The sequence below is a fragment of the Ursus americanus genome, chromosome 6 (assembly GCF_024610735.1).
Source record: "Ursus americanus isolate L20-20 chromosome 6, mUrsAme1.1.p, whole genome shotgun sequence".
Lineage (NCBI taxonomy): Eukaryota > Metazoa > Chordata > Mammalia > Carnivora > Ursidae > Ursus > Ursus americanus.
Window position 1 is genome coordinate 75,104,963 of NC_142132.1, and position 27,287 is coordinate 75,132,249.

Consider the following 27,287-nt stretch of genomic DNA (forward strand, 5'->3'; position numbering starts at 1 on the left):
TTCGCATGGTCCTGTCATGTTTTGAGCACCCATTTTAGACTTCTCTTATCCCAGTCCTGGATCTAACTATTTCTCTAAAAAGCTCTGGTTTCTTTAAGTGGGGGGTGGCATTTAGAAACCCAGATCTGAGAGCACAGAATGTTCATGGCTCTTGGCTGTCTCTGCTTCCAGGCTTTCTCAATGGCCAAAGCTGGCAATGTATGTACATATGTCTGTGTGCACACATGAGTGTATTCAAACATACACACATGTTTCTATACATGCCACATGCATAAGTGTATATGATATATTCACACAGGTTCATTTGCATCTGTATTTATTTACGCCTGCGTATATGTGCATAGCATGCATATGCATATCATATGTAATGTATGTATACATTTTATGGATTATGAAATATTACATATATATAAAGCCATTAGTTCACACTAATAACTGTCACAATGAGAAAACTGGTTCTCTTAGCCTTAATATATTTACTTCTTGAATGTAACCAGTCTCCTCTTGACCCCCATGTCGATGTCCTCCTCACCCTACTCATGTTCTGGTGCCACAAGCCTGACTGTCCCTCCTCTTCTCCCAAAACAGATGCATTCCCCACCCTACATGGTCTCCGGCGTGCTGTAAACACCTTCCCTACCGAGTCCAAACTTCAGCACATCTCACTACCACCTGCTACCATCACACACTAAACGGTCGCTTTCTTCATTCCATTTGTGCCGTGATAGTCTACAGGAGACTGATGTCCTACCCCTTCCCACGCAGACGGCCTCATGACCTCATAGCTCAACAGCCCACAGCATGCCATGCAAAGCCTTTGTGGGCTTTGCAACCACACCAAGCAACCACTCTCTCGGAAGCATAGCTTTTTCCTTTAGGTTGCCATCCCATTCCAGGCATTGTGAGTGCCCTCCTTTGCCCCACAGGGGTAGGGATGCCCCATGACAGGCTGCTGCCCTCACCCAGGCTCTGACTCCCCACATCAGGCAGTTCTAACAATGTTTTGTAATTTTCAGATTGCAATGTTTCTGCTTCTCTCGTTAAATTTATTCCTGAGTATTTTGTTTTTTTAATTTTGTTAAGTGGAATCTTTTCCTTAATTTCATTTTTGATCATTCATCACAAGGATATAGATATACTATGGATATTTTCATATTGGTCTTGTATCCTGCATCTTTTCTGAACTCATTTATTAGTCTAATAGTTTTTGAGTGGATTCTTGAGGATTTTCTATTGAAAATATAATGTCATCTGCAAATGAAGATAATTTTACTTCTTCCTTTCTAAGATGAATTTTATGTCTTTTTCTTGCCTAATTACTCCGACTAGACCTTTCAGTAGACTGTTGTAATAGTTTTTAGTATAAATCTTTGTCTTATTCCTGAGCCTAGGGGAAAAGCTATTAGTCTTTCAACATCACTATGATGCTAGTTGGGAGTTTTGTGTAGTTCTCCTTTGTCAGGTTGAGGAAGTTCCCTTAAATTCGTAGTTCATTAAGCATTTTTATCACAAAAGAGTATTGGATTTTGTCAAATGTTTTTCCTGATATTTCTGAGTTGACCTTTTTTTTTTCCTTTTAAAAAAAATCTGTTTATTACATTAATTGATTTTCTTATGTTGAAACAACTTTGCATATCTATGACAAGTCACATTAGGTCATTATATATGATCGTTTCTATATATTGCTGAATTTGAATTGCTAGTATTTTTTTTTAAAGATTTTATTTATTTATTCGACAGAGATAGAGACAGCCAGCGAGAGAGGGAACACAAGCAGGGGGAGTGGGAGAGGAAGAAGCAGGCTCATAGCGGAGGAGCCTGATGTGGGGCTCGATCCCATAACGCCAGGATCACGCCCTGAGCCTAAGGCAGACGCTTAACCACTGTGCCACCCAGGCGCCCCTGAATTGCTAGTATTTTGTTAAGGACTTTTACTTCTATATTCATTATACTGACTTATAGCATTCTTTTCTTGGGGTACCTGTGCCTGGTTTTTGTATGAGGATAATACAGGCCTCCTATAATTAAGAAGTGTTTCCTCTTCTTCCCTATTTTGGAAGAGATTGTGAAAATGCTGTCAATTCTTTAATGTTTGGTAGAATTCACTAATAAAGCCATTTGGGCTTGTGTTGTTTTTTTTTTTTTTTCTTTAATGCAGTTTTTTATTGTTTTGCTTTTGAGATTACTAATTTAATCTTTTTGACTCCTGATACATTTATCCAGATTTTTTTTATCATCTTGAATCAGTTTTGATAATTTGTGTACTACTAGGGATCTGTTTACTTCATCTAGGTTATTTAATATGGTGGGATACAGTTTTCCATCATATTTCCCTAAAATCTGCTTTATTGCTGTGAGGCCAGTAGTGATAATTTTGTTCCTAATTTTGTTCCTAATTTTAGTAATTTGAACCTTCTCTGTCTCTCTCTCTTTCTCTTTTTTTTTCTTTATTAATCTGACTAGAAGTTTGTCAATGTTGTTGATCTTTTCAAAATATCAACTTTTGGTTTCATTGATTTTTCTCTACTGTTTTTCTATTTTTATTTCATTAATTCCCACTTTAATTTGTTTTTCTGTCCCTCTCCTTGCTTTAGGTTTATTTTACTCATCTTTTTCCATTGTCTTAGGTGAAAACTTACTGACTTGAGAACTTACCCTTTTGTAGATATAGATACTTACAGCTATACATTTTTCTCCAAGAACTGCCTTATATTACTGCATAGTTTTAGGCAGTTTTTTTAATAATTTTCACTCATTTTGAAGCTTTTTCTAATTTCCTTTTATTGTCTTCTTTGCCTCTGAGTGCCATGTTTCATTTCTGTAGAGTTGTGCATTTTGAGACTTGATGTTGTTGGTTTCTAATTTTATTCCATTATGGACAGAGAAAGGATTAGCAGATGGCAGACAGTGGGTTTCTGCAACACGGATTGACACGTAGGGGATAAGGAATGCTGTTGGCCTGTCGCTCCAGGGCAGATGCCATAGTCTTACACTGGTGCTGATGAGTCTCCTTACACCTGCTACAAGTAGACCTTCTCTCATGCTGTGCTGGCTGGGAATTAGAGGGGAAACACCTTATTGTTCCAATGCCACAGACTCCTGCTGTCCTTACTGAGATTCTGTAGATTTTTTTAAAATAAATGTCTCTCTCGTTACTGTACACTCTTAGAACAACTTCCAGAGGCTTTAATTTTTTAAAACTATTTTTTAGTAGTCATGGTTGCTTTCATGGAAGAGGGTCCACAGAGCTCTTCCCTCAACCATTCCTGAAGTATCCCCTCTGTGTGCTCTATGCTTGCTCATTTTTAAGTGCAAGTATCAACTGCAAAAAATGTATTAAGAGAATAATATTGACATGTTGGGTCTGTTTATTGACTTAGAATAATTCATGTTGGTTATTATTTGTTATGAATTATGGATACCACTGAATTTGTCCTTTTTTAGCTCCAAGTGTTGATAGAATTTTTCCCTCATCATTTCTTTATGCCCCACCCCCACCAAGCCCATCCCTCCCCTTCCAGGATTAATTTATTAACTAGATAAGATCATACGTCCTGATGCATTCTGATTAAACATTCTGGTACATAGGTGACTGGGGGAAATGTGATGTTTTATGTTTAAATTTTAAATTTTATGTCTTCCTGATATTGGTAACATATCATGTATGCTATTTGCTCAAGTCTTCCATGGAGTGAGTTCTATTGATCACACTGATGACTGACTTTAAAAACACTGTACAGGGACACCTGGGTGGCTCAGTTAGTTGAGTGTCTGACTCTTTCTATCAGCAAAGGTCATGACCTCAGGGTCCTGAGATCAAGCCCCACATCAGGTTCCATGCTCAGCAGGGAGTCCGCTTGAGATTCTCTCTCTGTCTCTGTGCCCCCACTTCTCTCTCTAAAAAGAGAGAGAGAGATTTAAATTAAAAAATACCACTTTACATATTTTTTAAAAAATTATTGGATGCAATTTCCTTCTTGATATTAATATCAATAGTATTTAAGTGAACACTATGCACTAAGCTGCATCCGAGATATGAACTATTTTACCACTGCTTAATCATCACGACAACCCTGAATTAGATGCCATTCTATTCAATATCATACATGGAGTCACTGAGACATAAACAGGTTTAGTGATTTGCATAGCTAATAAGTGACAGATTTCATCCCCCCCCCTTTTTTTTTTTGCTTTAAAGCTCAAGATTTTTAGCTACAAGATTAAATCAGTTCCTTGGACAATACTTTTAATTCGAATAGAATTCTAGAGTTTTCTAAACATCTATTGCCTCATCTGATTCTACATCAACTATATAGACTATACATTTCAACTGTTATGTACCCATTTAATGATTGAGAATACAGGTTCAGTGACAGAGCCCAGTTCAGGGAGTTTGAAGTGAGATAATTAGGACTAGGTCCTCGATCTTATGATTCCTAGCTCTGGGCTATTTTTTTTGTAAGTATAGGCTTAACCAAAGTACACAGAACACTATTTAACTCTTTTTCAGTACTAATATCACAAATGACTGGAATTTTCTCAAAGGTAGGGACTGTAATACATAACTTACATCATTCCTGATTCTTAACATCAAATATATTCTTTTTAATGGTTTCCCAGTACATTTTTTGGCTTACTGAACACAGGATAATGTGACCCTTAGTTTCTAAATTAGATTCTATATTTTTTATCAACCAATGGTATTGTGGTATGTGAGGCTTAATGGATGCCAATGCTTACTGATCCCCATGCTCTTGTTTAAAGTAGATTTTTCTTTTTCCCTCAGTACTATTGATCATTAGCTGTATACTTACTGCATTCAGTTGGCCTAGCTCTATTAACTCCACTATTTTGAAAATCTGGCTTTAATGTACTGAATGAAGTCTGGGAACTAGTACACAAACTGTGAGGGAGGGCTTGAGAAACCCTTGAACTAATGTGCAAGAATTTAAGTAGGGGCTTTGTAGGTCTTCAGATCTCTGTAGGCCTGGAAACACACACACACACACACACACACACACACACACACACACACACTCTTCAATTTATTTAAAACTCAACCAGAGTCATTTTGTTTAGCTCTCTTAGCATTAAAAATGTTTCTGAATTGTATCTATTTGGTTTATTACCAATGTTGTTTGTTGAGAACTGACCAGAGCCAATATCCCTCCACAATAATTAGATTACTGTTAGAAATTATTAGTGGCCACTAATAGGCAGTAGTAACAAGGGCTAGTGTTCTCTGTCATAATCTCTTTTTCTGACTCAAGTCTGGAAGAAACTGAGACAAACGTGGAGTATGTAAGATGAAGAACTATATATATATATATATATATATATATATATATATATATATATATGTATTTTTTTTTACTGTCAGTATAGTTGATTGAAGTACAAAACAAAACTGGATCACTATACTTCCTTCATTACACTAAACTTATTCTCTCAGCCACAGGAAATGCAAAGGCAAGCCCAAACTGTAAATACTAAAGCACAATAGTAACAAAGCAAACGTGTGATCTGCCTTCATGGAGCTTACATTCTAGTAAGAAAAAGAAAAATTAGCAAAATACATGTGAGTTATATAGGATTTTAGGAGGTAATAAATGCTATGTGAACATGTACATGAAGAAAAATGGAAAGGAGTATATGGGGGATGACAATTTGATCAGTGATGATTTTGCTAAGGTGACATCAGCAAAGAATTGAAGAAGGTGAGAAGATGAGCATGTGGGTATCTGGGGCAGAGTGCTTCAGGTGCACGTAGAAAGGCCCTGAAGTTCACACCTGCCTGGTGTGTTTGAGGAAAAGTGAAGATACTAGTGCGACAGGAATAAAATAAGAGAGGAGGATACCTATAGAAATGAAGTCAGCCAGGAACTGGAGAGGTGTGGAATCAGGTATTAATGGAAAAATTTGAATAGAGCAGTGACACGAATAAACTTAAAATTTTAAAGGATCATCTGGATTCTCTACTAAGAATGGTTGCAGTGAAATGTGAGAAATTGTGCAAATTAGTTTGGGTGCTATTTCAGTAGTCCAGACTAGGCCTGGAGGGATATTTCTGGACACGAAGAGAGGTGGTTTCCACCTTGTTCTATTTTGTGGGTAGACAATAGAGGATTTGTTGGTGATTGGATTTGGGAGAGAAGACAAGCGAAGAATGGCTACTAAGTTACAGTCCGAGTAACTGGCAGGGTTGAATTTCCATTAGCCAGAATGAAAAGAATGTCAGAGGAGGAATAAGTCAATTTTAGATATGTCAAATTTGAAATATCTTTTGACATCTAATTAAAGCTACTGAGTAGGCAGTTGGGTATGTGTCTGGGGAAGAAGTTTGGAAATACACATTTGGGGTCTTGAGCATTTAAGTACTACTTAGATCTTTGAGGTTGGATGAAGTTCTTAAGGGAGTGAAAGTAGAAGACGTCCAAAGGCTGATTTTAAGGTGCCAAGGAGATGAGAAGGACCAGAAATGGGGACCAGACAAAGAAATGTCCTGAAGTTGACTTAGGGGAAAAAAGTGTGTCAAGGAGAAGGGAGAGATCAGTTATGCCTAATGCTACTGAGAGATCATGTTAAAAACAAACAAGCAAAACAAAGAAACAGACAGAAACAAAGACTGTGGACTCATCAATCATTTTACTAATATGGGATTTACTTGGGATGTTGAAAAGAGCAGTATAGTAGTCTTGGGAGGGTTGGAAATGTGATCGAAATGGTTCCAAGAGAGAATGAGAACAATGAGAAATATCGTTAATAGCCGGACAGGATTGAAGTTCTCAGGTACGCCATGTATCACGGGCATTCTATCTTGGCTGTATTTCCAAATTTCAGATATGTTACATTGCATCTTATTTATCAAACTATTTCTATTTTTTAGAAAATCGAATAAACTGTGTTTTTTACGTAAATGAAGTTGTTTCCAAACGGAAATTTTTATATCAGGATCATACATGACAAAACAACACTTCTTGACATAAAAAAAAGTCTGCATTATTAATTGAAATAGATTCGTAAACATTAACATATTTTGTCAAAGGGCCAGCAGTTTCACACCGGGAGTGCACGCTTACACATTTTTGGAAACACTGCTGTCCTGAACTGAAAACCTCCGTTCTGGCTCTCAAGTAGTTTAATAACATAAATCAGAACTCGTTTGCCTAAGTGAGAAAAGAAAAGATCATTTGAATCTGTTGATTTTTATCTCTTTTAGAATCCCTCAGGGCAGGTGCTTTGTCTTAATGCCCTGTGAAATGCGCAGAATCATTCTGTGTGCATAAAGTGCACTCGGCCAGATGGTATTTGATGGCTGGATTCGTCTTTAACATGAACGGAATATTAGTTTAGAGAAGATTTGTTTTCTTTTCAAAATTCCTTTTTTCCAGTGTCTAAGCACCATGCTTATTGAGATAAATACTTCTGTGTCCCCCTTGGTGCTTCTCACAAATGGGAGACCTGAATCATAGGGGTGAGTTACCTGGTTGAGCAGACCAGAAACAGGAGCAGCCTTGATCTTTAAAGTTACTCTATGTCCTACAGGCAAATATTAAAGAACAATTAGCTTTATTTTAGTTCATTGTGTTGTTAAACGTCTATCAGCAGACCAAGGACTGAATAATTCCATTCCTTGCTAGCTGTCCAAAGAGAGCATCATTCAATCATTTAACCTGAGGTATTTAACCTCGGGTTGTTTACCTGAGGCCAAAGGAAACAGGAGCTGGTTTTCCATTTGTCGCTATTTCTCACATTCACTCAGCGTGTTTCCATCTCATGGCCTTCTCCTTCCCTGTGCCCTCTGCCGGATTGCCCTTCCCCACATGACTTGCTCTCTGGCCCCTCACAAATGTTTGCAAATGTTCACATTTTCCTGATAGCTTTCCCGATGACCTATGTAACTCCAACTCCCCCTCCACCTCCCTGTATGTCCTTCCTAAATTACCTTATATTTTAGCAGTGCTTATAGAGATCTGGAAGCTGTATATTTTCATGAATTATTTTGTTTTGTCTCTGACTCCCCTTACTACAGTGTAAGGTGCGCAAAGGCAGAATTCTTCTCTGTGTTGCTCACAGACTTTCATCTGTGTGGGAGCCCCAGCGTTCATTAACACAGTTCAGATGACTCATGACTATTTGTTGAATTCAGGAGTGAATATTCTATGTGTTATTGTGGTTAGCTTCATTTCGTAGCTAGGCATCTTGCCTGAGAGGAGAAAGCACAGCCAGAGCTGAATCCCAGGGGGCTGGCCCCAGAGCCCACACCCAGCAACCCTCCCCCCTGGAAGACCACGGTTCCCATACTGAACCTTGCACAGAGGGCTCGGATTGGACTCAACTGATCAGAAATAAAGGCATAGAAAATATATTTGCACAAAGGATGAGAGATTCCTTTCTTTTCTCTTATGGAAAACATTGACACTACCCTCTCCCTTTTTAAGATGAAAGTTGCTATTATCTCCAGATTAAAAAAAAAAAAAAGGAAAAAAAAGATGTATTTTCCAATTAAGTAAGTTATAGGGAACTCTAATTGGAATGGTGACAGAAAGACTCCTAGAATTGAAGTCCTTTGCATTTCCCCTTTACTATATGGTTACTATGAGGTTTAAATGAGTCAAGGCATGCAAGTATAGTTCCTGACACATAGTAAATAGTCAATAAATTCTAGCTTGAGGATTCACTGTTCAATATCATATTTGCATTTCTGCCCATCATTTAGAGATGGCTGGCTAGCCTCATATATAAAAAAATATATTTTTTAAATTTTTTTTAAAGATTGTGTTTATTTATATGAGAGAGAGAGAGAGAGAGAGAGAGAGAAAGAGAGCACACAAACAGGGGAGAAGGGCAGAGGGAGAGGGAGAAGCAGACTTCCCTACCCCCGCCCCCACCAAACAGGGAACCCGACGTGGGGCTTGATCCCAGGACTCTGAGATCATGACCTGAGCTGAAGGAGCCGATGGAGCCACCCAAGCGCCCCTAGAAAAAAACTATTTAAAAAATGTTTTTAGAAATGCATTTTAAGTCAGAAATATGCACATTATCAAATCTTAATACTCCAAGAATCATTGCTTTTTCTGAGTTTTCTAGTTATTCCTCTCATGTGTTATTTCTTCCTTTAAATAATTTCTGTCCTTGGGCTGCCTGGGTGGCTCAGTCAGTTGAGCATCCGACTCTTAATTTTAGCTCAGTCATGATCTCAGGATTGTGGAATCGATCCCCGAGTCGGACTCTGTGGTGCTCAGTGGGAAGTCTGCTTGAGATTCTCTCTCTCCCTCTCCCTCCACACTTCCCCACTCACACTCTCTCTCTCAAAAATAAATAAATAAACTTGAAATAATTTCTCTCCCCAAAGATTGACAAGTAGACATCTATAGTCCTTACACAAGTGCTAACACATGTAATGGATAGATTTCACAGACCTGATCCAGATAGCACCGTCCCCCCCTTGCATAGTTGACTGAGAAATGATGAATCCTCCCTAATTACTATCCCTTTGGCCACAGATTCCAAAAAAACCATAAAAGAATGAAAGAAACAAAATAATCAAATAAAGGATTTCCTTCCAAATCCTGGGTCTTCAAGTTTTCCACTAGGGACACAACCTTACATGAAAACAAAGTAGGCAAATTACTGGCTCTCACATTTCTTAAAAGCCAGAGGTATTTAAATGGTCAAACAAAACTGGAAGAAATATTTCAAGTACTTCAGGGATTGAAGGTAATTAATGTCGATGAAAAAATTGAAAATCCTCCAAGAATTTCACTCTCTTATTATTTTAGTAACATAAAAACATAATGACTTAAATAAATAAAATGACACTACATTCACAGTGCTCTCATCCCCCAGCAATAATGTTAAGTATTAGAGTAGACTCAATACATTAGAAGAAAGATGAACTTTAATCTGGACTTAACATTATTTACACAAAGCTATCTTGCTTCAGAATCCACTTCTTGTGGCTTTAATGAAAATTCAAGACAATAAACTGTCTTTCAAAAAACAACAGCAACCACATACCAATGAAAAAACAAAAAGAAATTGATAATATATATAATAATATGACAGGTAAAAATGATTGATTGAAAAACAAAAGAAAACTTTTACTGTGAACTTTTCAATGGTAACAGGTAGTTTCTTAGTGACATAGGCAGGCCAGGTCTGAGGACCAGAGAGGGTCCCGCAGGAAAAGCCAACGGGGTCCCTGGCTGCACGCAGAATGGAAATCAAATGAGAGCCAGGAGCAGGTGAGAGCGGAGTTTACTGAAGACACAAAGATTGAGTGCAGGTACAGACAGTGTCTGGGAGACACAGAAAGGAAAGGAGAGAGAGTCTCATATTTATTCAGGGTCTGAGGTTTTGTTTTGTTTTGTTTTTTAAGATTTTATTTATTTATTTGACAGACAGAGAGACAGCCAGCAAGAGAGGGAACACAAGCAGGGGGAGAGGAAGAGGAAGAGGCAGGCTCCCAGCGGAGGAGCCTGATATGGGGCTCGATCCCCTAAGCCTAAGGCAGAGGCTTAACGACTGAGCCACCCAGGCACCCCCAGGGTCTGAAGTTTTTATTGAGGATTGTGGTGTGGTGTACGTATGCTTCAAGTGTTCAGGAATTGGGCAGAGCAAGGACAGGTGTCTACATGTCCTCCATAAGTCACATTCCATGGAGCCAAGAGTCTTGGGTTTGAGATGTCTAGCAGGGTGGTCTTGATGTGGTTTTGGAATATAGGTGAGGTTCAGTGGGGTGGGGTCTGGAGCTCATGACCAAGAAAGAATTCCTGAGACATCTTTGGTGCAAAATGGTGGTTTATGGAAGCACAGGGACAGGACCCTTGGGCAGAAAGAGCTGTTGCCCTGGGGTAGAGAGGGGTAGCTGATTATATACTTGGGAGTTGGGGGAGGTAAGGAAAAAGGAGGTGTTCAAAAGAACTTTCATATGCTAAAGAGGACCTAGGAGATACCTGAGGCTTTGCCATTGTCAAGTTAAGGTTGTTTTTCCCTCTAGCAAGGTATTAACATAAAGATAGTACCTGGAACACTACATCAAAAACTGATGACTATGGTGACTAACAGAACATTAAAAGAAAGAAAGAGAGACAGAAAGAGAGAGAGAGAGAAAGAAAGAAAGAAGAAAAGAAAAGAGAAAAGGAAAGGAAAGGAAAGGGAAGGGAAGGGAAGGGAAGGGAAGGGGGAAGGGGGAAGGGGGAAGGGGAAGAAAAGGAAAGGAAAGGAAAGGAAAGGAAAGGAAAGGAAAGGAAAGGAAAGGAAAGGAAAGGAAAGGAAAGGAAAGGAAAGGAAAGGAAAGGAAAGACAGTTGCGGGTTTCCTGGAAAAATGTCACACATGTCCCACCCAGGAGTGGGGGGTTCGGGGGAGGTTGCAGGGTGTCAGCTGGTGCTTTGTCCTCAGCTAGCCTTTTGCTCCCTCATCCATCTGGATTACACACAGGATGACCTCATCTGGGCATTCCTGCCCAGCCACTCCTTAGATGTTACATGTGGTGCTAGAGGAGTCCGCAGAAATCATTAATTCCTTGCCCCTTACAAGGAGGACTTACTACAATGCATGTACAAGGTGGGGCTGCAGGTCCCAGAAGAATAGAAGCAGGGAAAGGAGCAAAAAGTAGATTTTTATAGAGTCTTTCAGTTTCCCTGTCTCACTAAATATAGCATAATTCTGTGTTTCTTCAAAAAGTTAACTGCCATTATTTGTAGTTCTGTTTTCTCTTTTTGGCTACTACTTGCCTGGCAAAGAACAAAAAATAAGAGGAAAATATCGAGCATGTAGTATCAATTCCACTGAGCCTGTCTAAGAAAATAGTTTGTTTCTTACTCTCTAAGATTTTTTTATAATTAATTCAAGGCAATTTAAAATTCGAGATTGAGCTATAAATGGAATGCTTCTAGATATTACCCTCGGTAGTTGAATATTTCATCATATTTTACTACTTTATTTTACTCCATCGTATTTTAGTGAGTGTGTATTGGTCATAACGCAAAAGCATTCCTCCAAAGAAATAGAATTCAGGCCTGAAAAAGGTGGTCACTTGGCGTGATTAACATTTGACTGCAAGAAGGGTGCTAGGGAGACAGCAGGGCCGAGGGTAAGACGGCTATCACAGTGATCCATGAAGAAGCTGGTAGGCAAGGAGTTCAGATACAGCCACAGACTGCAGACCGTTGAAGGGTGAATCCAACGGGACATGCTGGTGGGCTGCACTACAGAGTAGCAATGAGAGTTAAGGTCAAAAGACAAGGCCTGAGCAAGTAGGAGGTGCAGCTTTCACTGTGACTGAGGTAATCAAGACAGAAAGCAGCGCGCTGTGGTTTTCTTGAGGGTGGAGGAGGGACATAGCGCAGCATTTCGGGGTTTTAAATTGGGGATGCTTATCCTTCATCCAACTGGGTGTTCAAGGAGGACATGGGATATGGCTGAAATTTAGAGGAAAAGGCAGGGTGAGGGAGATCTACTCAAAGTCAGAAGCTCTAGGTTTTGTCTTCTCTGACTTGGGTGAAGGAGGGAAAAGAAGAAAAAGGGTAATATTTATTGGAAACTTTCAGTGCACCAGATGTTAGTCTGTGCGCCTGGACAGAAATCATGTCAATCGAACCTCCCAATATTGATTGACTTTTGTATTGTTAAAGTTCTCATTTACAAATGAAGACGTTGAGAAATAATCACACATCTAGTAAGTGGAGTGAGTTTTGGATTCAGGTTTCTGGCTTTAGACTCAGGAACCATAAAGTTTCCTGATTTGATATATGCTCAGCAGAAAAAGAAACCAGTGGAGAACATAGTTTCTCTGTACTGTAAACATTTACACAGAGTATAACACATTTGTTTAAACTGTAGAGATACACTCATGTAAAATTAAATACATAAGCCTTAAAAGAGCCATTAATCTAGTTCTGCACCAGGTAAGATTATGTACACATTAGGAAGATGTTATTCTTATCCATTGTTATTACTTTCAATTGAGAGGGAATGACAGACATGCTGGGGTCAGATATGAAATTCTGAATTTTACATCTTGCCGTTAGCTTATTTGTTTTCCCTTAAGCATCTTGTGGATATTCCGTGCTGTTAGTTTCAAGTTCCTATATTCCACTGTACAAACCAAGAACTATATCAATTACTCGATAATTCAAGCATGTTTTCTTTCTGAAGGCAACTGATCGAGAGGGAGACCCAATAACATACGCCATTGAGAATGGAGATCCTCAGCGAGTTTTTAATCTTTCAGAAACGTAAGTTAAAAATGATTTCAAAAATTTATTTTTTTAGAAAACATTAACAGTGTACTGGTGGCAGGGGGACAGACTTCTAATCAGAGGTTTTCAGCTGTTTGTAGTTTTATTTTACTTTTTTTTCTATGAATGCTAATAAGATCTGGGGGCAGGGGATAATTCCGAATTCAGAAATCTTACCCAGGAGACTATTTATTTTAAACATTTTTACTAGGTAAAAATCCACTGAGGTGGAAACATTTTATTTGTAGGCTGGGATTAATTAGATCCCTTTAAAGTTGTCAGTTACTCATAATAACAAGGGCATTTCTACCAAGAGTAATATGGCGCTAAATTGTTCATTCAAAGAGAATTTTGTAAGACAAAGCATAATTCAAACACATTTAAAGTACCACCAAAGTCTATCCTTCAGTTTTTGAGGAACGTAGGTGTATTCTGAAAAAGCTCACACAAAAACTTGGCATGACCCTGCTAAGCCTTCTGGGGTCTTTATTGGTGTCCCTCTACTTCCCTCGGAGCGCGGTAGAGATCCCGTTAGTCACCACCAGGAGAAAGCCAGGAGGCCCAGAAGGAGGCATGAGGTTTACAGAGAGATCACTGGCTTCTCTTCTCTAAGAGAAAAGCTGCTCTGTTGCTGTCATGTGGGGCTGGTCCTTGGAGAGTCATGCTTGCTACCTCTCTGATTCTTTCTGTGTGGCCACGAGTGGTTTTACTTCCTAAAAGAAGGGAAATCTGAACAGGGCCTGTGATTACAAAGTAAGAATTTTCACAAATGAGCCAGACACTGCTTTTGTCTCAGGAACATGGGTGCATGATGCCAAATCAAGAGAACCACGTGTGGTCACTTGTCTTGGAAGGAACACCAGTAATTTCACTCTGACTAGGATGTTCCAACCATGAGTTAATTTGCCTGGAAACAGTACTTCTCAGACTTTGATTTCACAGATGAATAAACTTCCATTTAAAAAATGGAAAGACAACTACTTAGAATTTCTCCCCATAGATACATACCAATCTCAATTAGCTATAATTTGCAATCTTCCTGAAAGAAATAAAACTTTTTAAAGGGACACTTTAACAGGAATCATGACTGCATGGTACTAGTATAAAAGTACATGTATAGATCACTAGAATAAAGTTAAGAGTCCAGAAATAACCAGATTTTTAACTTTTATGGTCAATCGATTTCCCCAAAGAAAGGCCAAGACAATTCAACCAAGAAAGAATAAACTTTACAATAAATGAAATTTAGGGCTACATGCAAAAGAATGAAGCTGGATCTTTACTTCACACCATTAGCAAAAATTAACTCAAAGTGGATCATAGACCTAGTGTTAGAGATAAAAGTATATAACTCTTTAAAGAAAATACAGAAGTAAATCTTCATGATCAAAATTAGGCAATGTTCTCCTAGAGATGACATAAAAAGCAGAACTGATTAATAAGACAGATAAGTTGGACTTCATCAAAATTAGGAAAATATATGCTTCAAAAGACAATATCAAGAAAGTGAAGAGAGAAAATATTTTTAAACAATGTAGGTGAGAACTATTACAACCCAGAAATAAACAGAGAAATAACCCAAGTAAAAGTGAACGGGAATTTGCCTAGACATTGCTGCAAAGAAGCTATATGAATGGCCAATAGCATGTGGAGATTCACTTGTAATCACTAGACATTAGGGAAATGCGGATGAAAATCACCAGATACTGCTTCTCACCTATGTAGAATGTCTATAATGAAAAAAGGAGGGAAATAAGAAGTATAGGTGAGATTTCAGAGTCCTTATATATTTCTGGAGGGGAAGTAAAGTCAGAGTGTATTTGGAGAACAATATGTTGTTTCTTCTAAATGTGAAACGTAGGGTTACCATATAACCCAGTAATTTTACCCATGTCTACTCAAGAAATGAAAACATGGATCCACATTAAAAAGTTGTACAAGAATGTACACAGCAGAATTGTTTACAGTAGCAAAATATGGATACAACTTGAATGTCCACCTACAGATGAATGGGGAACAGAATGTGTATCCATACAATTTCTTTGTCAATAAAGAACATAGTGTCGACACCTGACACAGCATGGCTGTACCTTAGAAACAGTATGCTGAGTGGAAAGTCATTCACAAAGGACCGCACATGGTATGATCCCATTTGTACGAAATGTCCAGAATAGGCAAATCCATAGGGATAAAAAAAATAAAATAAAATAAAAAAGTAGATTAGTGATTGCCTGGGGCTGGGAGGTGGGAGAGAACAGGGAGAGATTGCCAGTGGGTGATGCTAATAGTGACGGACATGTTCCAGAATTGAGTGTGGTGACGGTTGGACAACTCTGCAAATATACCCACATCCGTTGAATTGTACCCTCTAAATGGGTGAGTTTGATCATTTTGGAGTTACGCATTAATAAAGCTGTTTTTAAAAAAGACAATAGTGAACCTTTCCCCTGACCTTACTCTCTGTGAAGGATTTCCACTCCAGTGTTTATCTGCTTTTCCCCTGAGGCTGAAAGATTTTCAACTGCGGGCTGTGAAAGCTGATGAGCTGCCGATTTTACCGAAGAAATTCTCCTCTTGTGCTGCCTACCCTAGCAAGTGTGTCTCTACTATTTCTCCCATCTCTGCTTTTGAAACCAAAGAGACCCCCATGCAGGTCACAGACGTTCTTGCAGGTGTGAAAGATGTCGACACAGCATCCTCCTTACCTTCACTGATCACAGGTCCTAATACCGCAGCTCCTACATCAACTCCTTAAGTGCAAAATGCTTCCAGGACACTAGAGGAGGCACGTCCTCGTGACAGTCGCATGATCTCTTTTGATGACCTTTCTTGATTCAGGGTCCAGCATGCTGGGTCCATTGCTTTCTATCCTATGGCCATCTTCCTTCAGCCACCTCATTGCTGTTGCTGTCATTATAGTTGCAGGCTATCCTAGACCATTACCAACATATTTCCACACATTTGAAATGGGGAAAATTGAAATTTTAATCCCTTCCGTCTCTGAATCTTCTGGGCTGCCTGTGCAAATTTGCACCACGGCTTCTAAGTTTTAAGGATTTGAATACTTCAGGTACTCGTTGAGAGAACAATAGAGAAGAAAGAATGGTCTACCTTCTCAGACACTATAACATATACAAATAATGTTTCTGGTTACATTTTCCTTCTTACAACAACAAAAAAAGTACATGTTCACTGCTTACTTTAAATATTATATTATTTTGCGTTATGAAACAAATTTTAGCAATAATCATCATTACAAAACCATTAGTCTACCTTGCTCTATTGAAATAAAACTGGGCCAAAAGTTTTCATAAATCCTTAAAAAAAATCCGTAGTAATAAAGAATCATTTCAATACTAGTTTGGATTTACCAAATGTTGGGTTGTTATAATAATGTATCAGATTAGTCATATAGTCACAAAAGAAATTCACTCTTTAAAGAAAAACCTCGTTCCTAAAAATCATAAGCATTTCTCATGAAAATCATTCCATAGCACCTGTTAAATGACCAGATCTGTGTGGTTCTGTAATGTACTGCATTATTTTAACAAATTTTCATAATGTCTTTGTTGATTGTTACAAATATTTATTCGTCAAATATTCACAGATCAGTAAACATTTAAACAAGATGTAAACAGCACTTCCTTTCTAGGGTGATGGCCAAATATTGATGTTATTTATTGCAGGACTGTGCAGAATTCCTCTGAATGGAATTGTATACAGGGGATGTGATGTAACAGTGAAAGTTTCAAATGCTGAACAGAAGAACCTCAAAGAGTTAGATCCACCCCTTGTTAAAATTTTATTTGAAAAATTTTCTTTTTATCTTCACTGGCACTTTTATTTTTTTTCTACATGACTAAATTCATTTTGACCCTAAATTTAAAGCTTATTATCTTTGTCGCATCGTTGTGCACTTCACGATTACATTGAAGATTACATAACATATAAGAAAATTATATGCATTTTCTGTTCTGTCACTCCTGCTTTCCAAATCTGTATTCAAATGGAACTACTTTCTCACGCCCTTGACCCCCTCAGCTCCTGCCCCTGTCCCCTTTTCTGAACCTCTGCCAGTACCCACCTCCCTCTGTTGGTCTCCATTTGCTAACTGCTAATCACTATTTAACATAGAACACCACATCTAACTTGAAGCAATCACACATTTTCAAGTACACTCTAGCCTCTCTAAATATCATTATGAGGCTTGAAACATGGTGCCCATGGGCAACACGATAAATCTCTCAAAGACTCAGACACTTGTAAGTGTAAATGATATTAAATCGTAGCCAGTGGAATATATCGACAGCGTTTAAAGGAAGCCTAGAATACAGAGCATGAAACCTGTGAGATCATTTCTGTCAGCCCGTGATGTGGCTGCTGGAATATTTCCTAATCGACCGTGCAATTGGGGAAAACGGCTACTGGGAGAAGCAGGTTTTAAATGTTAGCAGATTGGTTTGTGTGGAATTAAATACCCTCCTCTACGTTTTATTTACATGGCTTAAACAACTTTTGAACACCACTTTTACCGTTAGGCAAAGCTACTCATTGTCCAAAAAAGCTTGATTTTGTCCAACACAATACATTTCAGAAATACAGCTTTCGAGTTTGGTGAGGGAATGCTGTGTAATCTAATTAATATAATTGAAGTGAAATTCCCATAAAATTAACCATTTCAAAGTAAACAATTCAGTGGCATTTAGCAGACTCGCAGTGCTGTACAAGGACCCCTTTTATCTAGTTCCGGAAAAGCTTTACCACTCCAAAGGGAAACCAGACCTGCTAAGCAGCTGCTCCCTATCGGCCCCTCCCCTCACTCCTGGCAACCACTAATTTCTGTTCTGTCTCTGTGGATTGATCTATTCTGGATATTTCATATAAATGGAAGAATATAACATGCAACATTTTGTGTCTGGCTTTTTTCACTTAGCCTAACGTTTTGAAGTTCAACCATGTTGAAATATATATCAGTACTTCATTCCTTTTTATACGTGCATCATATCTCATTGTATGTATATACAGTCTGTTTATTCATTCATACCTGGATGGACATTTGGGCTGGTTTTCTATGCCTGGGCTTTTGTGAATACTGCTACTATGGACACATATGTACATGTATTTAAGAATCTGATTTCAATTCTTTTTGAGTATATTCCCAGAATTGGAATTGCTGGATCATATTATAATTTTATGTTTACTTTCTCAGGAAATGCCAAACTGTTTCCCACAGTGCCTGGACCATTTGCTCTTCCCACTGGCACTCTACAAGGGTTCCAATTCCTTTATATCTTTGTCAACATGTTCTTTTCCCATTTGTTTTGTTTTGTTAATTATATCCATCCTAGTGGGTGTGAAGTGGTATCTCATTGTAGTTTTGATCTTTATTTCCCTGATGACTAATGATGTGACTATCTTTTCATGAAAATACTTGTTTGTCGTGTTTGTATCTCCTTTGGAGAAATATCTGTTCAAGTCCTTTGACTAATTCTTAATTGGGTCATTTGTATTTCTGTTGTTGAGTTTTAAGAGTCCCCTATACATTTGAGGAGCCAGACTCTTATCCGATATATGATTTGCAAGTATTTTTTCTCATTTTCTAGGGTTCCCCCCCCCACTTTATTTATGATGGCAAAAATTCTTAATTTTGGTGAAGTCCAGTATACCTATTTTTTTCTTTTGCTGCTCATGCTCTTACTGTCACATTTAAGAATCCATTGTTGAATCTGGGGCGCTTGGGTGGCGCAGTCGTTAAGCGTCTGCCTTCGGCTCAGGGCGTGATCCCGGCGTTCTGGGATCGAGCCCCACATCAGGCTCCTCTGCTAAGAGCCTCTTAGCCTCTCCCACTCCCCCTGCTTGTGTTCCCTCTCTTGCTGGCTGTCTCTCTCTCTGTCAAATAAATAAATAAAATCTTAAAAAAAAAGAATCCATTGTTGAATCTAAGATCATGAAGATTTATCAAGTTTTTGTCTAAGAGGTTCATGGTTGTAGTGCTTCTACTTAGATTCTTGATCCATTTTGAACCAATTTCTGTATATGGTGTAATAAAATAGTCCAACTTCATTCTTTCATGTGGAGATCTCCAGTCGCCCCAGCACCATTTGTAGAGGAGACAGTCCTTTCCCTATTGAATGATCTTGGCATCCTTGTTGAAAATCAGTTGGCCACAGATGTATGGGTTTATCTCTGGACTCTCAGTTCTGTTCCATTCCCAAGTGTGCATGGGTGCTTTTAAAAGCCCTGATTTCCCAAGAAACTCTCGGCCCATCTTTTCCTCCCAGGTTTCCAGAGCTCTACTATATGCCTCAGCTGTAATCTTTTCCTCAGGCGACTGCAGGTTGTTTTCTGCCTTACCGTGTTTTCCAGAAAAATCCATTGCTTTTCTGCCTCCAGTGAGTTCTGAGTTAGGCACAATAAAGACAAGCAGCATGCATTATTCCTTCAGGCAGCCTCCAGAATTGCAAACACAATTCTTTGTGAGTATGGATAGTTCTGCTCCCCTAGAAACAGGGACCAGAATGTCACACTGGGGAGGCTGATGGCCATCTTCGAGACCACTGATGTCACTCCTGTGAGATAGATTTTCAGTCATGTAAAATTTAAGTAGCACTGTTGTTGATGTTTTAACAGAAACGATTCTTACGTATTTTTGTTATGTGAACTCACGAGATTTCCTGCATTCCTAAATGCAGCCCACTGTATCCTGCTCTATAGTTTCCAGCCAGCTGGTAGGAAGACTCACCTTTGCTAGTTATTTCCAGAATTTCAGGAAGGCATACTTGCGTGTACCGATCAACTAATCTATAAATACCAAAAAATACCACCTATTCTTTCTCTCCTTCTCAGTCTCCCAAATATCCTGTCTAACTGCCTACTGCACTGGGAGGCAAGACACACATCATCTCAAGCAAAGAGCTCTCTCCATAATAATTACCAGAGCGTTAAAAATTAGCTGTTTATTTGTAATATGGTTCTAAATGGGAATACTATATATATTTCTAGAGATTTTCTAATTTAATATACAAAGAAGAATATAGATTTGAACCTTAAACTGAGAGGGGAAAATGGAAAGCAATAACTCGGTTTTCTCTTGTCTTTCATTGTACTATTATGGCTGAGTTTTCAGGTCTCGTGCTTCTTAAGTAGCTTGTGATTAAGTCTCAGAAGCATACATGTCTTACATTTCTCTTGAAGTCATTTTAGAATGAGATTATCTGAGCCATCTGCAGTGTGGGAAGTTATTCCAAAAGCCATTGTTATGAACTACTCTGGGAATTGGTTTTCAGTTATTTTGACAAAACATTTAAAAATGTACAAGTCGTAGAGTTAGTTTTCCATAGTTCTACCATACGTTTAGAACTTTTCAAAGTCTATATGATCAACAACAACACAATCAAACAGAGTAACTGTGACTCTGACTTTGATTCATTGGTGTTGAGTCTCTTTACCCAACTACCATGTGTGAGGTGAACGGCTTAAATTGCACGATAACAGTAAAAGCACTTGTATTAAAATGTGAAAGCCTTCTATCAATCAAAAAGGACTGTTTTTATGCTTGAATAAATGTTTTATGTTTTATTATATTAATATAACCGGTCCATTACAGTAGTTGTTTTTTAGGACTTCATTAAAATGTCACGTAGGATATCAGATGGTGATATCTAAGAAATAAATGTGGAACTTGTTTTAGAGAGCATTGTAAGTGACCAAACCATTATAAAACAAATTACATTGCAGAATAAAGTCTTAAATACTTGGAGGCATTTATTTTAAAGAGTGAAAGGGCATGAAGTAGTATTAAAATATTCAAATTATGAGACTTTATCCAAAGGCTGTGCATTTCCCATTATACATAATAAATAAAATTAAGAAACATCTAAATTTCAAAAGAATAACAAAACGATAAAATTGTTAGTATATCCGACAAAAGTTTGTTTTCATAAATTATAAAATGAGAGAGTAAATGCTCATAAAATTGTGGTTTCTTAAATAGAATGTGAAATACACAGTCTGATTCCTCTTTGGAAAACAATATGATGTATTCAGATATGATTATTATAGAGAATAAAATAAATGTTACAAAAATAATCCCAATACCTGTGAGAGTTTTAATATTCTAATTATATTTTCTAATATTTTCTAATTTTCTGCAATGAGCCTCAAATGTTTTGAAATTAGGAAAGAAGAAAAAAATAGAGATTAATTGTTAGTGTTTGTCGAAGATGGGATTCAGATGTTTGCATTTCGAGCATGGCCACATATATGACAATGAATGGAAATGAAAATATAAATTAGTTCTAAGAAACCAGTCCTTAATTCAAAGGATTATGAAACTGCCAAAGATTAATGGAGTCTTCCACCTTTGAAATAATCATAAACAAGATAGATATCTTTCTTCCCGGAATGAATTAAGCACCGTTTTATTTTTCTCCTGGAAGCTGGAGAATCAGCACGGTTATCTCCTTCAGTTCGGCAATTTTTCATTGTTGCTAAGAAGCTCAACAGCTTTAAAAGCTTTTCTTCAATGTTCAACATGAATCTTAGAATCACGCATCTTAAATGTTCAAGCTACATTTGCTGAAAGGGAAAAAACAGTGGAAAGTAATTCCCAATGGGAGGAAGGCTCCCTGTGACTAAGATCTTTGTGTGTCTTATCTGTCTGTTTGTTTTCTCTGTCACTAGTACTGGGATTCTAACCTTAGGGAAAGCCCTGGACAGGGAGAGCACGGATCGTTACATTCTGATCGTCACTGCTTCGGACGGCAGGCCCGATGGGGTGAGTACTCAGCCTGGGGACGACGAGGTAAGAACAGAGCCTTGCGGACTGATGCTCGGAGACAGTGTATCACAATCATGAGTCTGGGAATTAATCTCTTTTCACCCGGACCAGCTCCTTAATACTCGGAGAAGTGCTCTTTTAATAGTTGAACCTATACTCTGAATCTCTCTCTGTGGTGGAACTTTTTGACTTGACAGAATACAGACTTGTGATTGGCATCCTTACCCAAGTGATGGGGAAAATGAGATCTAATGGCCTAAAACGCATTCCATGGTGATCATTATCAGCACAACACTCTGAAATGTTTCCTGGCAGTTTGACTCTGTTGGAACTTGTTCCTTTTAATGTCACTTGGTTGGGGGGACGAATGTAGATAGATGTCTTGAGGCACTTAGGAAACCAAGCTGATTGATTCAACAAGTTGTAAGCAGCACTCAGGATCCCGACTAATCCTTGGTGTTGGAAGTGGTTTAAATGGGCCCATAATTCCAGAGAGGATAAATGTCATTTTCTCTGCACCTAAAAATCAGTATTAAGATTAAATAAATTGTTTAGTCATTCTGAATTGTTTTAAAATCATTTGTATTCTTTAAGCTAACATGCTTACAACTGCCACTGTTCTAATTTTTTTAACATTGTAACATTTCAGTTGTTGGTAACAGGTCCTTAGACTGTTTTTACTCTGATGGTAGTTTTTTCTTCAGTCAAATGCTTATGGATCAACTCACTGTCCTCTGGAAATAATTTCAAATTCATTTAGGAGTCTAGGCAAGGCTCACCCAGTTAAAATAGCAACATGGCTTCACGTGATTTGAAATGACTTGTTTGATCTATATGATAGATTAGTTGGCGGTATATATTTGAGGAGGATTGCTCAGAAAATTTTACCATAATAAAAACATATAAACCAAGGCACTTGGGTGGCTCAGTCTGTTAAGCATCTGCCTTCGGCTCAGATCATGATCCCAAAGTCCTGAGATCAAGCCCCGAGTTGGGCTCCCTGCTCAGGTGGGAGTCTGCTTCTGCCTTTCCTTCTCCCCCTACTCATGCTCTCTCCCTCCCTCTCTCTGTCTCAAATAAATAAATAATAAAATCCTAAAAAAAACCAACCCAAAACATATAAACTTGCTACCTGGATACTTTTATCACTTTAATTAAAAGTTAGAAAAAAAGATAAAGATAATTAATTAAATTTGATAAATCTGCCCAGAATAAGCCATTTACCATTGCTCAAACATTGGGTAAAATAGTTACATGTAGAAAATAAAATATACAGAAAAATCTGAGTAAACAGTGGGGCCAGTAGAAGGTACTTAGATGTGTGAAGAAAAATAAAACCAAGATTGATTTTATATATACAGCATCCTTGATTAAGGGTGTGCCTGCGTTAGAGCTATGTAAGGAAGTCGAAGCAACTCTAAAGAAGAAAATAAAATAATGTGACATGTTGAAGATTAACTGGCAACTTGTCTAGGACATAACGAGTGGGGGTCCTGAGGAGAAGGAGGCATTATTCAGTATGGAGGAAGGGGTGTCATTAGTGTGAAGTAAAATAAATAAGTCGCATTCAGGTCAGTCATTAGAATAGGAAAAAAATCATTAGGATAGAAAAAAAAAGAAAACATAATACACAGCTTTGGAAGATGTCACATTACAAGTCAGATATTAATGGCAGTGATAGCTAGGACCCTTTAAATGTGGCCTTAACAATAATTTCTTAGATAAGAGAACAGATGGGAAAAAATAGTATATTAAGGTATCTGACATAATCTCAATCTACTAATTACGGGTTTGCCCACATCAAAAAATGAGAATAAGTTCTGGGTTAATTTCTTCTAGAGCATTTTTTTTTCCAGTTACTTACTTGGGTATCTCAGTTTCCTTGCCCAGGGGTCACTTAGCAATTCTGGTCCGCCCCCAATCACAGCCCTGATGTTTTCCTTCTTAGGATCAGTAAGGTCTCATTCAGCTTTAAAATTCTGACCCTCTTAAGTAAATGTGTTTTATTTTCAAAAGTTCATATCGAGAATATCAGTAGAGAAAGGAACATTTAGATTTCAAATAAACGCTTCTTTGGCTAATTCCATTATTTACATTATTTTAGGGATGGACTTCTATGTGGGCACATATTGTGGGTTCCTGAAGGAGAGAGTGATAACACAATCGAATAGTGTCATGTTGTGACGTGCCTTTCTTTTTTTCTTTTTTTACATCTTCTACTTTTATTTATTTATTTTTTTAATAATAATTTTTTATTATGTTAGTCATGCCTTTCTTATCTACACATTTAAACTTATGTCCTTTGTGGAGTTATGGTAAAATTAACCTTTTAACCTTAATGATAATGGGTCTGAAGAAAGATATTGAATGAACACAGACCCCAGGTCGATGTATACTTCTTAAATCAAAATTATTCCTAGCAATTTATGTGAAACAGATTGCGAAGATATCATTTGATAATTTCATCATGGAAAACTACCTCCCCCGCCACCCCCAAAATGTCATTAGGGGAGAGGAGAGCTAATGTTCTACTGCTCATTGCTAATGTTTTTGTAGACAAAGTTGAAGGAATGTTATTGATGTTCCTGTGTTTTTTCCCTTCTCTAAATCAACTTTGTCAATAGTAGCTGAAAAAAACCTATACAAGTGAAATAGCTCATTATTATAAATATTGAGATTTTTTCATCTATCATGAATACAGATAAACTCATAGTTTCTAGAATTTAATAGTTATTTATATTTACTTGGAATTCCTTGCAAATCTATACAGTTGAAAATTCCTTAAGAAAACTTCTACCAGGGATGCCTGGGTGGCTCAGTCAGTTAAGCGTCTGCCTTCGGCTCAGGTCATGATCCTGGGGTCCTGGGCTTGAGTCCTGCATCAGGCTCCCTGCTCAGTGGGGAGTCTGCTTCTCCCTCTCCCTCTGCCTGCTGCTCCCCCTGCTTGTGCTCTCTCTGTCAAATACATGAATAAAACTTTAAAAAAAGAAAAGAAAGCTTCTACCACATTTTATTCAAATACTTTCGCATTTTAGCTGAAATCAACTTCAAAATTTTTGTATATCATATACTTTTTTAAAGCAGCTATGTTTTACCTTACTTAAAATAATAGCATATAGGATAGCTCCCAAATGCATTTTTTGAAGGAACATATAGTCAACTTCTTTCCAGAAGCTTCTTTGTAACATCATTTACTTCTAAGCTAAACTAAGTCTGAGCAATCTGAGCTAAAAATACATTTTATTGGAAAATATTATTGGAAAATCTGGGTGAACCCTATTATGTTTATGGGTATAATTTGACCAACAGGGAGGAAGAAGTTTTCCTTGACCCTCTTAAGGTCCCTGGCTCAGTCTGAAAATTAAAGTGACAAAGACAGACTAAGAGGAGAAAGCATACAAATTTATGTAAATTTTACATGATGTTTTAGTCCCCGTAAGGAAATGAAGACCCAAAGGATTGGTGAGGCCCACTTGCTATCATAGTAGGTGAAAGGGAGAGAGGCAGGTGTGGGAAGACGGCTAAATATGTGAGGAGGCTAAACGGAGGTGTATATTACTTTAACAAGGTCTGCTTGTATAGAATTCTCTTGGTCTCAACCTTTTGTGCTTGTTGATAATAAAAATGTTACCTTCCTTCTGATACGGGGAGTACATCTTTCACATGGGAATTTAATATCCTGTTTTTATGAAAAAGAAGGAAGGACTTGGTGTTTTTCCTGTATTTGCTATTTTTCAAGTGCATTTCACTCAGAAGAGTCAATGCAGCAAAGTGGCATCTTTTGGGGTGATGTTCTCTGAACTCCTTCAGCAGCAGTGGTAGCAATAGCCTTTAGGAAGTTGGCTGTGAGAGGAAGCCAAACAGCAGGGGCTTAAACAAAGCAGGGTTTGTTTGTCTCAAATATAAAGAAACGTAGCGGTGAACAGTAAGGGGCTGGTACAGGGGCTCCCGCTGTCTCTTCTCTGCCCCGCCATTTATTGTGTATTTGTTTCATCTTCATTCTCCTTACCTAATGGGTTTACAGTGACTAACGCAAGTCTGGGCATCTGCTCTGCTTTGCAAAGAGCAGAAGGTAAAGATGAGTGCAAGAAGAGTCTGCCGTCTTTTCTACCTGAACTAGAGCTCTTTCAGAGACCACACCTGGCGTAAGGCTTCTTATATCTTATTATCCACACTGGGCTGAGAGATAACTAGTAAGTAGGTCTTTGTGGATTGTGGTTATCCATAAACCAATAGCTCAGCAAAATATATGCATAATGAAATCACAGTGAAAGATAGAAATATGCAAATAGAGGTCAGAATTTCTCTTTTTTTGCTTTTTTTTTTTTAAACAAATTTATCAGTTGTCATTTCCCAACAGGGAAGCATTCTTATTCAAAATACAAAGTTGTTCAATAGTGTGGATATTTCTGACCAGATTTCCATGAGTTCAGCAATACTGTTTTCATTCTTGAACTATATAATAGATAACTTGATTTTATCATGGTTTTTGCTCTCAGTAATATTTTCTAGAATTCCTAGCTTGACTTCCTCAATTATGGCTTTGTCAGTGAATACTGGTGATGTTTATAATTTCATATTGGCAGGAGGCTTAGCATCTATGATTGAGCCTTGAACTGACATTATTCCCTGAATGTCTTTTATTTTATTTTATTTCTTTTTAAATATTTTATTTATTTGACAGTGAGAGAGAACACAAGCAGGAGGAGCAACAGTGGGAGAGGGAGAAGCAGGCTCCCCGCTGAGTAGGGAGACCAATGCAGGACTCAGTCCCAGGACCCTGAGATCATGACTTGTGCCAAAGACAATGCCTAACCTACTGAACCACCCAGGCGCCCCCCTGAATGTCTTTTAAACGTGACAACGTAAATAAGCAATTACAATCCAGAAGCTGAACGTTTAACTGTTTAGTCAAACTATAGGAAACATTAGCAAAAGGAAAAATATATATGTGAGAAGAATTGTGTGTGAAATGCAAATAACTGAATTTTTCAATATAGCTCATTTAATAAAATTTTAGAACAGAATAATGAGACCTGGTAGTTCTTGAAAAAACAAAACTGCGGTGGTTTTATTTGGGTGTATACTCTTATAAAAAGAAATGACCATGTAATTTAAAGAGAGAATGAGCTACTTGTTCATTCTCTGAAAAGCATAGATCTATATTTCTCATTTTTGGGGAATAAAATACTGACATTTTAGTGTTTTCTGAAGTAAATCTTCCAGAAGTTTGATTTTTTTTAGTTGTGATAATCTATGATG

At 37.9% G+C, this 27,287-nt stretch overlaps 1 protein-coding gene across 1 annotated transcript in view; it reads left to right on the forward strand.

Moving 5' to 3' along the window:
* The window catches only part of PCDH15 (protocadherin related 15), a 1,630,853-nt gene that overhangs the window by 1,342,792 nt on the left and 260,774 nt on the right, over positions 1–27,287 (forward strand). The window contains exons 18-19 of the mRNA XM_087863140.1: positions 13,164–13,243; positions 21,929–22,022. Coding sequence (XP_087719266.1) covers positions 13,164–13,243; positions 21,929–22,022 — 174 coding nt within the window. The remainder of the gene's footprint in view (positions 1–13,163; positions 13,244–21,928; positions 22,023–27,287) is intronic.